The sequence below is a fragment of the Myxine glutinosa genome, chromosome 12, assembly GCF_964187855.1.
Source record: "Myxine glutinosa chromosome 12, kmMyxGlut1.1, whole genome shotgun sequence".
Classification (NCBI taxonomy): domain Eukaryota; kingdom Metazoa; phylum Chordata; class Myxini; order Myxiniformes; family Myxinidae; genus Myxine; species Myxine glutinosa.
Genome location: NC_136272.1, coordinates 1,750,405 through 1,765,067, shown reverse-complemented (window position 1 = coordinate 1,765,067; position 14,663 = coordinate 1,750,405). Strand labels below are relative to the sequence as shown.

At 39.1% G+C, this 14,663-nt stretch overlaps 1 protein-coding gene across 5 annotated transcripts in view; it reads right to left on the bottom strand.

Annotated features, from left to right (window-relative positions):
• LOC137412972 (receptor-type tyrosine-protein phosphatase gamma) overlaps positions 1 to 14,663 on the bottom strand; it is a 280,669-nt gene that overhangs the window by 149,351 nt on the left and 116,655 nt on the right. For all 5 annotated transcript variants that reach the window (XM_078766398.1, XM_078766399.1, XM_078766400.1 and 2 more), the window contains one exon: positions 11,647 to 12,031. In XM_078766398.1, the coding sequence (XP_078622524.1) occupies positions 11,647 to 12,031 (385 nt within the window). The remainder of the gene's footprint in view (positions 1 to 11,646; positions 12,032 to 14,663) is intronic.

Sequence of the window (14,663 nt, the reverse complement as noted above, 5' to 3'; positions counted from 1 at the left end):
AGGACACAAACACAACATTTGAGAGCAGCGACATCGAGAGAACTGTGGGAGGGAGAGGGCTTGGGGGGGAGATGGGAGAGGTATAAAACATATGGACACTGCAAGGACTTCCAGGAAAAAGTTGAAATTTCAAAAAAGTGGATCTGGGGTGAATTAGCGGGGGTAGAAAAGATCAAGGTTTTGGATGGGGGAAGATAAGAGATGGTGGTGAACAGCTGTTTTAAAGACCTGGAGGGAGGAGTGGGATTGAAGGGAGTGGGGGAGTTTGTTCCAGAGGCGGGAGAAAAGGAGAATGAAAGAGTGAAGGTGAGCAGAGAGCCTAGATTTTGGCAGTTTAACCATAAGAGGGTTGCTGGCAGATCTTGTGCGACCTGTAGGAGTATTTGGGGGACAGAGCACAGAGAGAGCTGGGGGAGCAAGGCCAGAGAGGAGTCAGTAGAAGACAGATAGACCACCAACCTGCCTGCGGTGAGTGAGTGAAAGGCCCTCGGAGTTAGCTTCATCGCAGGAGATTCCAATGATTCTGAAAGCTTTGGATTCAACCGCGTGAAGCCGAGCTAGGTGTGAGGCAGGAGCACCGGCCCAGAGGGGAGAGCAGTATTCCATTGAGCTGCAGATGAAAGCCTTGTATGTGGTGAGGAGCTCAGGTGTGCCAAGGAAGGACTTCAAACGACGGAGGATGCCCAGTCAGCGACTGGCTAAGTCTGGACACCCGCATTATGCTCTGGACACCCGCATTTGAGTCGCCAAAATCGTATGCTAGCAGCGTGGAGAAGAATCTGCCAAAGTGCCAGGAAGCAGTCCTGCTTTACCCCACCTCTGATCTTGAAAGCATCTGATGGTGCCCCGTTATGACTGATGGAAAGAGGAAATGATGCCTACAAGTCCAGGAGGGCAGCCCATTTTCTGCAGCAGTATAAAAGTGTGTCTCGCCCATCAAGATCAAAAGCCTTTGTGAGATCTACGAAGGCAATGTATAGTGGTGTGCGCTGTTCACTGCACTTCTCCTGTAACTGCCAAAGTGTGAAAATCATGCTGACTGTTGACCTGCCATCTCTGAAGCCGCATTGAGACAGATGTGTGACAACAGGATCCATTTTGAAGGAGCCTAGTTTCTTGCAGCGCAGCAATGTTCACATCGAGCCTTGTAAGTTTGTTATCGATGTATGTTTGACATATTGTCGAACAATGACGCAGGTTCTTCTGCGTCATTTGCTTCAGCCTACCCGCAGGTTCTTTAGCTCAAACGCTTAATGGCATCTCCTTCCCCACTCCTCACCACAGCTCGAACAAGTCACTACTGGTTACGCCTCATCATTTCCGGGTCATTAATATTCATGTAACTCCCAATACCACAATCATCAACCTGCAGAAGATCGTTGGTGACGCCAGGACACATGGTTCCAGATTGCAATGTGAAAGACTGGTGTATTTTTTGTCGAGTTTGTCTTGCCTGGTCCATAGATTTATCGATCCACCGTTTGAGAGAGACGATTCTCTAAACTCCAAACATGCCTTGGAGCAAGCAGGCCGTGGCAGGACAGCATCTAACTGACTGGGGGCTACTCAGCTTGAGGCTGACGGTAACTGTCCAATGAGACATGATGATCTCTGCCACCGTCGGCAGTAACCACTGACGCTCATATCGAGTTAGAGCTTATAACTCCTTCCTGTGCCAATGTTCATCACGAGGTTGAAGTGTCCTCCACATGGCACAAAGCTTGGATAAATAATACGGAGACCCTGAGATTCCCATGCATAAGGACCCCCTCTCGGCATTGCCAGTATTATCTAAAGGAAAGGATAAATAAAAAAAACACCTTTAGAGGCCATTTCTCCCCGCAAAGCGGGGATTGGCCTTTTTCGGGGACCGTGGTTGTTGTTGTTGTTTTTTTGGTCCCCTTTGTATAGATGTATAAAGGAAAAGATAGACCAATACTATTTGGTACCAGCTCTGCTGTAGGAGTTGGCATAAAGCTTCCAAAATTAAAAGGTGAGAAGTAACCGCTTGTGGGACTCTACACTGAATTTGCTGTTGGGGTTTACTCCCTTAGCCTTCTTCTCTCTCATGACACCCACAAAGCAGTGAGGCTATTTACCCATAGCTGGGGATGGGAGCAGGAGGGGGGGGGGGGGGGGGGATTTTTGTTTGTGGGCACCAAGGCATATCCACACACTGGTGGGCCTACATGCCATGCGTCTGGTGGTCGGACCTCCTCCTGTTCCCCTGTAGTTTAATTTGGGACCACAAAGTGCACAATTTATGTATGTCGCCACAAGGAAGCACAACATAGGCCTTGCTGATGGAGTAGCTATATACTGAGGGAGGCTTACATATTTGACTCTCTTTCGCAATACATGTACTGCTAGCCAGCGGTGAGAGCTGAAAACGAGAGGTGACAAGTGTATTATAATTTCAAATAATAAGTGTATTAAAAATAAGTTAATTATAAAAAATTACCCTTAAATCATATTCATAAATTACCCTCACAACTACATACAGGTGGGCCTTTTGCCCACCATAGACACAATAAAGGAATTAATGACTGCAATAGACCTCAAGACATTTTCACTTTGGCTTCCATCAAGGTCATTGCACCTATGAGAGGCTGCTTTTTCAAATCAACCATGGATGTATGTCCTCAATCTCAAGAAGAGACAAGGACTTTCCGAGAACACACCTCCTGAATATAAATTGTCTGGCACCACACTCAGCTTTCCAAACTGTAAGTTAATGGTATCCAGAAATCCCTCCTTAACTGGTTATCAAATTACCAATACGTTTACAAACAAAAGGTTGCTTTGGATGACACTCGTCCCTACTTTGAATTTAAGGCTGGCACGCCTCAAAGGTAGCATTCTAGGAGCAATCTTGTTCTGGGTCGACATAAATAACTTTTCTTAGTCGAAAATCCAGTGTGTCACCTTGCAGATGATCGCACACAGTACAGAACCCTCCACAACTACTTCCTCACCTCTGCACTAGGCAGGCTGTAGCAGTATGTCTCTACCATCTTGATAAAATGACAAACTGGTCAATTACCTGGAAGGGCTGGGCAGGATAGCCTGGAGGTATGTACACTCGCCTCTGAGCTGTCTACTCTGAGTTTGAATGTCGGCCCAGCTATCAACTGTCATCTCTGTGTTTCACAGGCAGGGCGATTCATCAATGTGCGCACCGTCCCTCGGATGGGTGTTCAACTGGGCATCTTGTCTGCCAGCATTAGTTGGTGGATACGAAAGATCCCAAAGTATGCGTGAAAGTCTTTCGTGAAGAGTATGCGAGTTATCGCCGGTATCTTGAACAAATTCCAAATCACTTCACATTCAGTCGAGTATCCTGTGTCAGAGTGATGACCCATCCGGGATTGTAACCCGAGCCAATGAAACTGACTTGGAAGCTTTATGGGACAAACAGTGCAAGGAGGATAAACATGAGCAAAAACAAGCGCCTGGAACATTTAATTCAGAAAAGACGCATCGTTTTGGACCTCCAGAAGTCTGTCTAGAAAATCTCTCAATCTATTTCTGGTAATATGTGTCTAGAAAATCTCTCAATGTATTTCTGGTAATATGTGTGTCAAGAAAATCTCTCAATCTATTTCTGGTAATGTGTGTCTAGAAAATCTCTCAATCTATTTCTGGTAATATGTGTCCAGAAAATCTCTCAATCTATTTCTGGTAATATGTGTCTAGAAAATCTCTCAATCTATTTCTGGTAATGTGTGTCTAGAAAATCTCTCAATCTATTTCTGGTAATATGTGTCCAGAAAATCTCTCAATCTATTTCTGGTAATGTGTGTCTAGAAAATCTCTCAATCTATTTCTGGTAATGTGTGTCTAGAAAATCTCTCAATCTATTTCTGGTAATGTGTGTCTGGAAAATCTCTCAATCTATTTCTGGTAATGTGTGTCTAGAAAATCTCTCAATCTATTTCTGGTAATGTGTGTCAAGAAAATCTCTCAATCTATTTCTGGTAATGTGTGTCTGGAAAATCTCTCAATCTATTTCTGGTAATGTGTGTCAAGAAAATCTCTCAATCTATTTCTGGTAATGTGTGTCAAGAAAATCTCTCAATCTATTTCTGGTAATGTGTGTCTAGAAAATCTCTCAATCTATTTCTGGTAATATGTGTCCAGAAAATCTCTCAATCTATTTCTGGTAATATGTGTCTAGAAAATCTCTCAATCTATTTCTGGTAATGTGTGTCTAGAAAATCTCTCAATCTATTTCTGGTAATATGTGTCCAGAAAATCTCTCAATCTATTTCTGGTAATGTGTGTCTAGAAAATCTCTCAATCTATTTCTGGTAATGTGTGTCTAGAAAATCTCTCAATCTATTTCTGGTAATGTGTGTCAAGAAAATCTCTCAATCTATTTCTGGTAATGTGTGTCTGGAAAATCTCTCAATCTATTTCTGGTAATGTGTGTCTGGAAAATCTCTCAATCTATTTCTGGCAATGTGTGTCTGGAAAATCTCTCAATCTATTTCTGGTAATGTGTGTCTAGAAAATCTCTCAATCTATTTCTGGTAATGTGTGTCAAGAAAATCTCTCAATCTATTTCTGGTAATGTGTGTCTGGAAAATCTCTCAATCTATTTCTGGTAATGTGTGTCTAGAAAATCTCTCAATCTATTTCTGGTAATATGTGTCTGGAAAATCTCTCAATCTATTTCTGGTAATGTGTGTCTGGAAAATCTCTCAATCTATTTCTGGCAATGTGTGTCTGGAAAATCTCTCAATCTATTTCTGGTAATGTGTGTCTAGAAAATCTCTCAATCTATTTCTGGTAATGTGTGTCTAGAAAATCTCTCAATCTATTTCTGGTAATGTGTGTCTAGAAAATCTCTCAATCTATTTCTGGTAATGTGTGTCTAGAAAATCTCTCAATCTATTTCTGGTAATATGTGTCCAGAAAATCTCTCAATCTATTTCTGGTAATATGTGTCTAGAAAATCTCTCAATCTATTTCTGGTAATGTGTGTCTAGAAAATCACTCAATCTATTTCTGGTAATGTGTGTCTAGAAAATCCCTCAATCTATTTCTGGTAATATGTGTCCAGAAAATCCAGAAAAAGGGGACCAAAAAACAACAACAACAACCACGGTCCCCAAAAAAGGCCAACCCCCGCTTTGCGGGGAAAAATGGCCTCTAAAGCTGTTTTTTTTTGTTTGTTTGTTTTTTTCTGGTAATGTGTGTCCAGAAAATCTCTCAATCTATTTCTGGTAATGTGTGTCCAGAAAATCTCTCAATCTATTTCTGGTAATGTGTGTCAAGAAAATCTCTCAATCTATTTCTGGTAATGTGTGTCTAGAAAATCTCTCAATCTATTTCTGGTAATATGTGTCTAGAAAATCTCTCAATCTATTTCTGGTAATGTGTGTCTGGAAAATCTCTCAATCTATTTCTGGCAATGTGTGTCTAGAAAATCTCTCAATCTATTTCTGGTAATGTGTGTCTGGAAAATCTCTCAATCTATTTCTGGTAATATGTGTCTAGAAAATCTCTCAATCTATTTCTGGTAATATGTGTCTAGAAAATCTCTCAATCTATTTCTGGTAATATGTGTCTAGAAAATCTCTCAATCTATTTCTGGTAATGTGTGTCTGGAAAATCTCTCAATCTATTTCTGGCAATGTGTGTCTGGAAAATCTCTCAATCTATTTCTGGTAATGTGTGTCTCGAAAATCTCTCAATCTATTTCTGGTAATGTGTGTCTAGAAAATCTCTCAATCTATTTCTGGTAATGTGTGTCCAGAAAATCTCTCAATCTATTTCTGGTAATGTGTGTCGAGAAAATCTCTCAATCTATTTCTGGTAATGTGTGTCCAGAAAATCTCTCAATCTATTTCTGGTAATGTGTGTCCAGAAAATCTCTCAATCTATTTCTGGTAATGTGTGTCTCGAAAATCTCTCAATCTATTTCTGGTAATGTGTGTCTAGAAAATCTCTCAATCTATTTCTGGTAATGTGTGTTTAGAAAATCTCTCAATGTATTTCTGGTAATGTGTGTCTCGAAAATCTCTCAATCTATTTCTGGTAATGTGTGTCCAGAAAATCTCTCAATCTATTTCTGGTAATGTGTGTTTAGAAAATCTCTCAATCTATTTCTGGTAATGTGTGTCTAGAAAATCCCTCAATCTATTTCTGGTAATATGTGTCCAGAAAATCCAGAAAAAGGGGACCAAAAAACAACAACAACAACCACGGTCCCCAAAAAAGGCCAACCCCCGCTTTGCGGGGAAAAATGGCCTCTAAAGCTGTTTTTTTTTGTTTGTTTGTTTTTTTCTGGTAATGTGTGTCCAGAAAATCTCTCAATCTATTTCTGGTAATGTGTGTCCAGAAAATCTCTCAATCTATTTCTGGTAATGTGTGTCAAGAAAATCTCTCAATCTATTTCTGGTAATGTGTGTCAAGAAAATCTCTCAATCTATTTCTGGTAATGTGTGTCAAGAAAATCTCTCAATCTATTTCTGGTAATGTGTGTCTCGAAAATCTCTCAATCTATTTCTGGTAATGTGTGTCTAGAAAATCTCTCAATCTATTTCTGGTAATGTGTGTCGAGAAAATCTCTCAATCTATTTCTGGTAATGTGTGCCGAGAAAATCTCTCAATCTATTTCTGGTAATGTGTGTCTAGAAAATCTCTCAATCTATTTCTGGTAATATGTGTCTAGAAAATCTCTCAATCTATTTCTGGTAATATGTGTCCAGAAAATCTCTCAATCTATTTCTGGTAATATGTGTCTAGAAAATCTCTCAATCTATTTCTGGTAATGTGTGTCAAGAAAATCTCTCAATCTATTTCTGGTAATGTGTGCCGAGAAAATCTCTCAATCTATTTCTGGTAATGTGTGTCTAGAAAATCTCTCAATCTATTTCTGGTAATATGTGTCCAGAAAATCTCTCAATCTATTTCTGGTAATATGTGTCTAGAAAATCTCTCAATCTATTTCTGGTAATGTGTCTCTAGAAAATCTCTCAATCTATTTCTGGTAATATGTGTCCAGAAAATCTCTCAATCTATTTCTGGTAATATGTGTCTAGAAAATCTCTCAATCTATTTCTGGTAATGTGTGTCTAGAAAATCTCTCAATCTATTTCTGGTAATGTGTGTCTAGAAAATCTCTCAATCTATTTCTGGTAATATGTGTCTAGAAAATCTCTCAATCTATTTCTGGTAATGTGTGTCTGGAAAATCTCTCAATCTATTTCTGGCAATGTGTGTCTGGAAAATCTCTCAATCTATTTCTGGTAATGTGTGTCTAGAAAATCTCTCAATCTATTTCTGGTAATGTGTGTCTAGAAAATCTCTCAATCTATTTCTGGTAATGTGTGTCGAGAAAATCTCTCAATCTATTTCTGGTAATGTGTGCCGAGAAAATCTCTCAATCTATTTCTGGTAATGTGTGTCTAGAAAATCTCTCAATCTATTTCTGGTAATGTGTGTCAAAAAAATCTCTCAATCTATTTCTGGTAATGTGTGTCAAGAAAATCTCTCAATCTATTTCTGGTAATGTGTGCCGAGAAAATCTCTCAATCTATTTCTGGTAATGTGTGTCCAGAAAATCTCTCAATCTATTTCTGGTAATATGTGTCTAGAAAATCTCTCAATCTATTTCTGGTAATGTGTGTCTAGAAAATCTCTCAATCTATTTCTGGTAATGTGTGTCTAGAAAATCTCTCAATCTATTTCTGGTAATGTGTGTCTAGAAAATCTCTCAATCTATTTCTGGTAATATGTGTCTAGAAAATCTCTCAATCTATTTCTGGTAATGTGTGTCTGGAAAATCTCTCAATCTATTTCTGGCAATGTGTGTCTGGAAAATCTCTCAATCTATTTCTGGTAATGTGTGTCTAGAAAATCTCTCAATCTATTTCTGGTAATGTGTGTCGAGAAAATCTCTCAATCTATTTCTGGTAATGTGTGTCCAGAAAATCTCTCAATCTATTTCTGGTAATGTGTGTCTCGAAAATCTCTCAATCTATTTCTGGTAATGTGTGTCTAGAAAATCTCTCAATCTATTTCTGGTAATGTGTGTTTAGAAAATCTCTCAATGTATTTCTGGTAATGTGTGTCCAGAAAATCTCTCAATCTATTTCTGGTAATGTGTGTCTCGAAAATCTCTCAATCTATTTCTGGTAATGTGTGTCCAGAAAATCTCTCAATCTATTTCTGGTAATGTGTGTTTAGAAAATCTCTCAATCTATTTCTGGTAATGTGTGTCTAGAAAATCTCTCAATCTATTTCTGGTAATATGTGTCCAGAAAATCCAGAAAAAGGGGACCAAAAAACAACAACAACAACCACGGTCCCCGAAAAAGGCCAACCCCCGCTTTGCGGGGAAAAATGGCCTCTAAAGCTGTTTTTTTTTGTTTGTTTGTTTTTTTCTGGTAATGTGTGTCCAGAAAATCTCTCAATCTATTTCTGGTAATGTGTGTCAAGAAAATCTCTCAATCTATTTCTGGTAATGTGTGTCCAGAAAATCTCTCAATCTATTTCTGGTAATGTGTGTCAAGAAAATCTCTCAATCTATTTCTGGTAATGTGTGTCCAGAAAATCTCTCAATCTATTTCTGGTAATGTGTGTCCAGAAAATCTCTCAATCTATTTCTGGTAATGTGTGTCAAGAAAATCTCTCAATCTATTTCTGGTAATGTGCGTCAAGAAAATCTCTCAATCTATTTCTGGTAATGTGTGCCGAGAAAATCTCTCAATCTATTTCTGGTAATGTGTGTCTAGAAAATCTCTCAATCTATTTCTGGTAATATGTGTCCAGAAAATCTCTCAATCTATTTCTGGTAATGTGTGTCCAGAAAATCTCTCAATCTATTTCTGGTAATATGTGTCCAGAAAATCTCTCAATCTATTTCTGGTAATGTGTGTCTGGAAAATCCCTCAATCTATTCCTGGTAATGTTTGTCCAGAAAATCTCTCAATCTATTTCTGGTAATATGTGTCCAGAAAATCTCTCAATCTATTTCTGGTAATGTGTGTCCAGAAAATCTCTCAATGTATTTCTGGTAATATATGTCTAGAAAATCCCTCAATCTATTTCTGGCAATGTGTGTCTAGAAAATCCCTCAATCTATTTCTGGTTATATGTGTCCGGAAAATCTCTCAATCTATTTCTGGTAATGTGTGTCTAGAAAATCCCTCAATCTATTTCTGGTAATATATGTCCAGAAAATCTCTCAATCTATTTCTGGTAATGTATGTCTAGAAAATCTCTCAATCTATTTCTGGTAATATGTGTCGAGAAAATCTCTCAATCTACTTCTGGTAATATGTGTCGAGAAAATCTCTCAATCTATTTCTGGTAATGTGTGTCTAGAAAATCCCTCAATCTATTTCTGGTAATATATGTCCAGAAAATCTCTCAATCTATTTCTGGTTTTGTGTGTCTAGAAAATCTCTCAATCTATTTCTGGTAATATGTGTCCAGAAAATCTCTCAATCTATTTCTGGTAATATGTGTCCAGAAAATCTCTCAATCTATTTCTAGTAATGTGTGTCCAGAAAATCTCTCAATCTATTTCTAGTAATGTGTGTCCAGAAAATCTCTCAATCTATTTCTGGTAATATGTGTCCAGAAAATCTCTCAATCTATTTCTAGTAATGTGTGTCCAGAAAATCTCTCAATCTATTTCTGGTAATGTGTGTCTGGAAAATCCCTCAATCTATTTCTGGTAATGTGTGTCTAGAAAATCCCTCAATCTATTTCTGGTAATATATGTCCAGAAAATCTCTCAATCTATTTCTGGTAATGTGTGTCTAGAAAATCTCTCAATCTATTTCTGGTAATGTGTGTCTAGAAAATCTCTCAATCTATTACTGGTAATGTGTGTCTAGAAAATCTCTCAATCTATTTCTGGTAATGTGTGTCAAGAAAATCTCTCAATCAATTTCTAGTAATGTGTGTCCAGAAAATCTCTCAATCTATTTCTGGTAATGTGTGTCTGGAAAATCCCTCAATCTATTTCTGGTAATGTGTGTCTGGAAAATCTCTCAATCTATTTCTGGTAATATGTGTCTGGAAAATCCCTCAATCTATTTCTGGTAATGTGTGTCTAGAAAATCCCTCAATCTATTTCTGGTAATGTGTGTCTGGAAAATCCCTCAATCTATTTCTGGTAATGTGTGTCTAGAAAATCCCTCAATCTATTTCTGGTAATGTGTGTCTAGAAAATCCCTCAATCTATTTCTGGTAATGTGTGTCTGGAAAATCCCTCAATCTATTTCTGGTAATGTGTGTCTGGAAAATCCCTCAATCTATTTCTGGTAATGTGTGTCTGGAAAATCTCTCAATCTATTTCTGGTAATATGTGTCTGGAAAATCCCTCAATCTATTTCTGGTAATGTGTGTCTAGAAAATCCCTCAATCTATTTCTGGTAATGTGTGTCTAGAAAATCCCTCAATCTATTTCTGGTAATGTGTGTCTGGAAAATCCCTCAATCTATTTCTGGTAATGTGTGTCTGGAAAATCCCTCAATCTATTTCTGGTAATGTGTGTCTGGAAAATCTCTCAATCTATTTCTGGTAATATGTGTCTGGAAAATCTCTCAATCTATTTCTGGTAATATGTGTCTGGAAAATCTCTCAATCTATTTCTGGTAATATGTGTCTGGAAAATCCCTCAATCTATTTCTGGTAATGTGTGTCTAGAAAATCCCTCAATCTATTTCTGGTAATGTGTGTCTGGAAAATCCCTCAATATATTTCTGGTAATGTGTGTCTGGAAAATCTCTCAATCTATTTCTGGTAATGTGTGTCTGGAAAATCCCTCAATCTATTTCTGGTAATGTGTGTCTAGAAAATCCCTCAATCTATTTCTGGTAATGTGTGTCTGGAAAATCCCTCAATATATTTCTGGTAATGTGTGTCTGGAAAATCCCTCAATCTATTTCTGGTAATATGTGTCTGGAAAATCCCTCAATCTATTTCTGGTAATGTGTGTCTAGAAAATCCCTCAATCTATTTCTGGTAATATGTGTCTGGAAAATCCCTCAATCTATTTCTGGTTGATGTGTGTCTGGAAAATCTCTCAATCTATTTCTGGTGATGTGTGTCTGGAAAATCCCTCAATCTATTGCTGGTAATATATGTCCAAAAAATCTCTCAATCTATTTCTGGTAATGTGTGTCTGGAAAATCTCTCAATCTATTTCTGGTAATATGTGTCTAGAAAATCTCTCAATCTATTTCTGGTAATGTGTGTTTAGAAAATCTCAGTCTATTTCTGAGGTCTTCGGCATCTCGTCGCTGTAACATTTATTGGGCAGATCATATCTCCCAGCGAGCCTACAATGTTAGCCGTGGTCACGGTATTCTCCACTTCCTTGTGCAACTCATATCCTAGTACTATGATCGAACCATACGTTCACATCCTATTGTTTCCCCTTCGCCCTAATCTGTTATCTGTTGACCTTTAGCCCCTGTTGTTCTACTTTTCCATTAGCCTCAACAGACATATTTAAAAAAGACAAGTAATATGAAACAGCAGTGGGTTACTAGACCGTTCTACAGTACAATTTACAATGTATTTTACACCAAAATTGCCATTGGTTTGTTTAAATGTCGAGGTAAGCAAAGTGTGAGTACAAGAAAGTGTATGATAATGAAAAATGGAATGATGTCATCTCACCTGTATCCCCAATGCTAGATTCTTCAAAAGCAATGGTGCTGTAAATGCTTGCCAACTCAGTAGTATTGATGGGAGGATCACGTCCTGTGGTACTGAGATCAGGACCATCTGGCTGTGTGCTGGACGGGGAGTGAGTCACAAGTGGAAGTAAGGTTTGATTCGGTGCCTGAGTTGGAGAATTAAACGAGTAAATGGAATGAGTTGCAACTGTAATCGATGGGCTAAGGAACTGATCAAAAATGTGGTCTGAGGTATTTCCTTGCAGCATTGATGTCGGTAGAGTCGTGATCATCGATTCTGTTGTGACAGTCTGAACAGAAGATGCAGGAGAAGTAAGATTCTGTGAGTTTTCAATGGTTGGAGTCATTACTTGTGTCAATTCCAGCTGAAAAACAATGGAAGAAGTTTTCATCAGAAATTCTAAAACTTTGAAACAATATATATTTCTAAGAGGATCCTAAATGATTTATATTGAAATATATGAACATCAAGTACATGATTGTCTAACAGTAGTGCGTCACTAAAGTATCGTCATTCTTTCTCTCTTCAAAATAAACTGTTTTGTGCCGAGCGATGACGCGTTTTCTAATATATTTTACGGGCAGGTTACACCCTTCGGGTGGGTGCAGAAGGGGAATTTTAAGTGGAGTACATTCAATCTCGCTGAAGTTAAACATGTGATCATCCCACAAAGTTTCCTTGACATTGGCCCAGTGACCTAGGAGTAGTTAGAGAAGGAACATACATACAGTCGGAGCCAAAATTATTGGCACACTTGCACGTTTTTAAAAAACAATGCGTCCTTTCTTCCAGAAAATTGTTGAAAATATTGGCAATCTTGCACTTTTTTAAAATACCTCAATTTTCTCGAAAAATAAGTTTAAATTGACAAAAATATTTGGCCTCCATAATTCTTTATTTCACTGTTAATATTACAGAACCTTTGTTTTTCATTCAGAACTTAATATATCCTTTTAAAACAGAAAATAAAAAGAAATGGCATTGACAAATTTATTGACACCTGAGAATTAATATTTGGTCGCACAGACTTTGGACAAAATAACTGCAGTCAAGCACTTCCTATAGCCATGAATAAGTTTCCTAAACCTCTCTACTGGTAGTTTGTTCAAATTTTCTTGTGCAAACTGCTCCAGTTCTCCCAGATTTGAAGGGTACCTTCTCCCAACTGCTGTTTTCAAATCTCCCCACAGATGTTCAATGGGATTTAGATCTGGACTCTTTGCTGGCCACTTCGGAGCAGTCCAGCGTTTTATCTTGAACCATTCCTGGGTGCTTTTTGAAGTGTGTTTGGGGTCATTGTCCTGCTGTAAGACCCATGACCTTCGACGGAGACCCAGCTTTTTATCACTGGGTTGAACATTGTGCTCCAAAATGCCTTGGTAATCTCCTGATTTCATGATGCCATGCACACATTCAAGGTACCCATTGCCAGAGGCAGCACAGAAACCCCAAAACATCACTGAACCTCCTCCATGTTTGACTGGAGGGAAGGTGTTCTTTTCTTTGAAGGCTTCATTTTGTTTTCTGTAAACATAGAGATGATGTGCTTTACAAAAAAGCTCTAATTTGGTCTCATCTGTCCACAAGACATTCTCCCAGGAGGATTTTGGCTTGTTCAGGTGTGTTTTGGCAAACTCCAGTTGGGTTTTCTCAGCAGTGGGGTCCTCCTGGGTCTGCTACCATAGAACCCCCTTTCATCGAGTTGGCGACGGATGGTGTGAGTTCAAACTGTCATACCTTGTGTCTGAAGGTCAGCTTGAATCTGTTTGGCAGTTGACCGAGGTGCTTTCTCCTCATTCGAACAATCCTTCGCTGCAATCTTCAATCAAGTTTTCTCTTGCGGACACGTCCAGGGAGGTTGGCTAAAGTGCCATGGGCCTTAAACTTCTTGGTAACATTGCGTACGGTGGAAACAGGACACAAGATCAAGGTCTCTGGAGATGAACTTGTAGCCTTGATATTGTCCATGCTTGGCTACAATCTTGTGTCTGACCTCCTCATACAATTCTCTGGTTTTCTTTCTTTTCTCCATGCTCATTGCAGTACACACAGTGACACAAAACAGCAGAATGACTCCTTTTGTCCATACAAACTGGTTTTGAGTGATTTTAATATTGCAGGCACCTGCAACTCACCACAGGTTAGTTCAATTCCAAAGGAAAGGAGAATCCTATGAAGAATCATAAATCCTTTTATGATCTCTCTGACTCTCTGGAAAATCCTCTCTATCTCTTTGCTGATGACACCACTCTCTGCCGCTCCATTCCTCATCCGCTCAGGTCGGCAGTCTGCCGCCTCCTCGCTCTCTGCAGACCTGGACAAAATCCCAGACTGGTCAAACAAGTAGAACATGTCTTTCAATCCTGACAAATGTCACACTCTTACTATGTCTTTTTTTTTTCTTTTTTTTTGTATACTGAATCTAGGCTCGTGAAAAAGCTAACATTTACTTCACAAACAAATCAACAAGACAAACAAAATATATAAAAAGAGGGAGCGGAAGACAAGATGGAGAGAGAAGGGGAAGCACACACACAACATTTGAGAGCAGGGAGATGTGTGGAAGGGAGAGGGCTTGGGGGGAGGAGGCGTGGGAAGGGGGGGCGGGGGGGAGGGAGAAGTATAAAACACAAAGACACCAAGGACTTCCAGGACAGAAGTTGGCATTTCAAAAAAGTGGAATTGGGGTGAAATTAGCGGGGGTAGAAAAGATCAAGGTTTTGGATGGGGGAAGATAAGAGATGGTGGTGAACAGCTGTTTTAAAGACCTGGAAGGTGGAGTGGGATTGAAGAGAGTGAGGGAGTTTGTTCCAGAGGCGGGAGAAAAGAGGAATGAAGGAGTGAAGGTGAGCAGAGAGTCTTGATTTTGGCAGTTTAACCATAAGAGGGTTGCAGGCAGATCTTGTGCGACCTGTAGGAATATTTGCGGGACAGAGCCCAGGGAGAGCTGGGGGGGCAAGGCCAGAGAGGAGTCGGTAGAAGACGGAAAGACCACC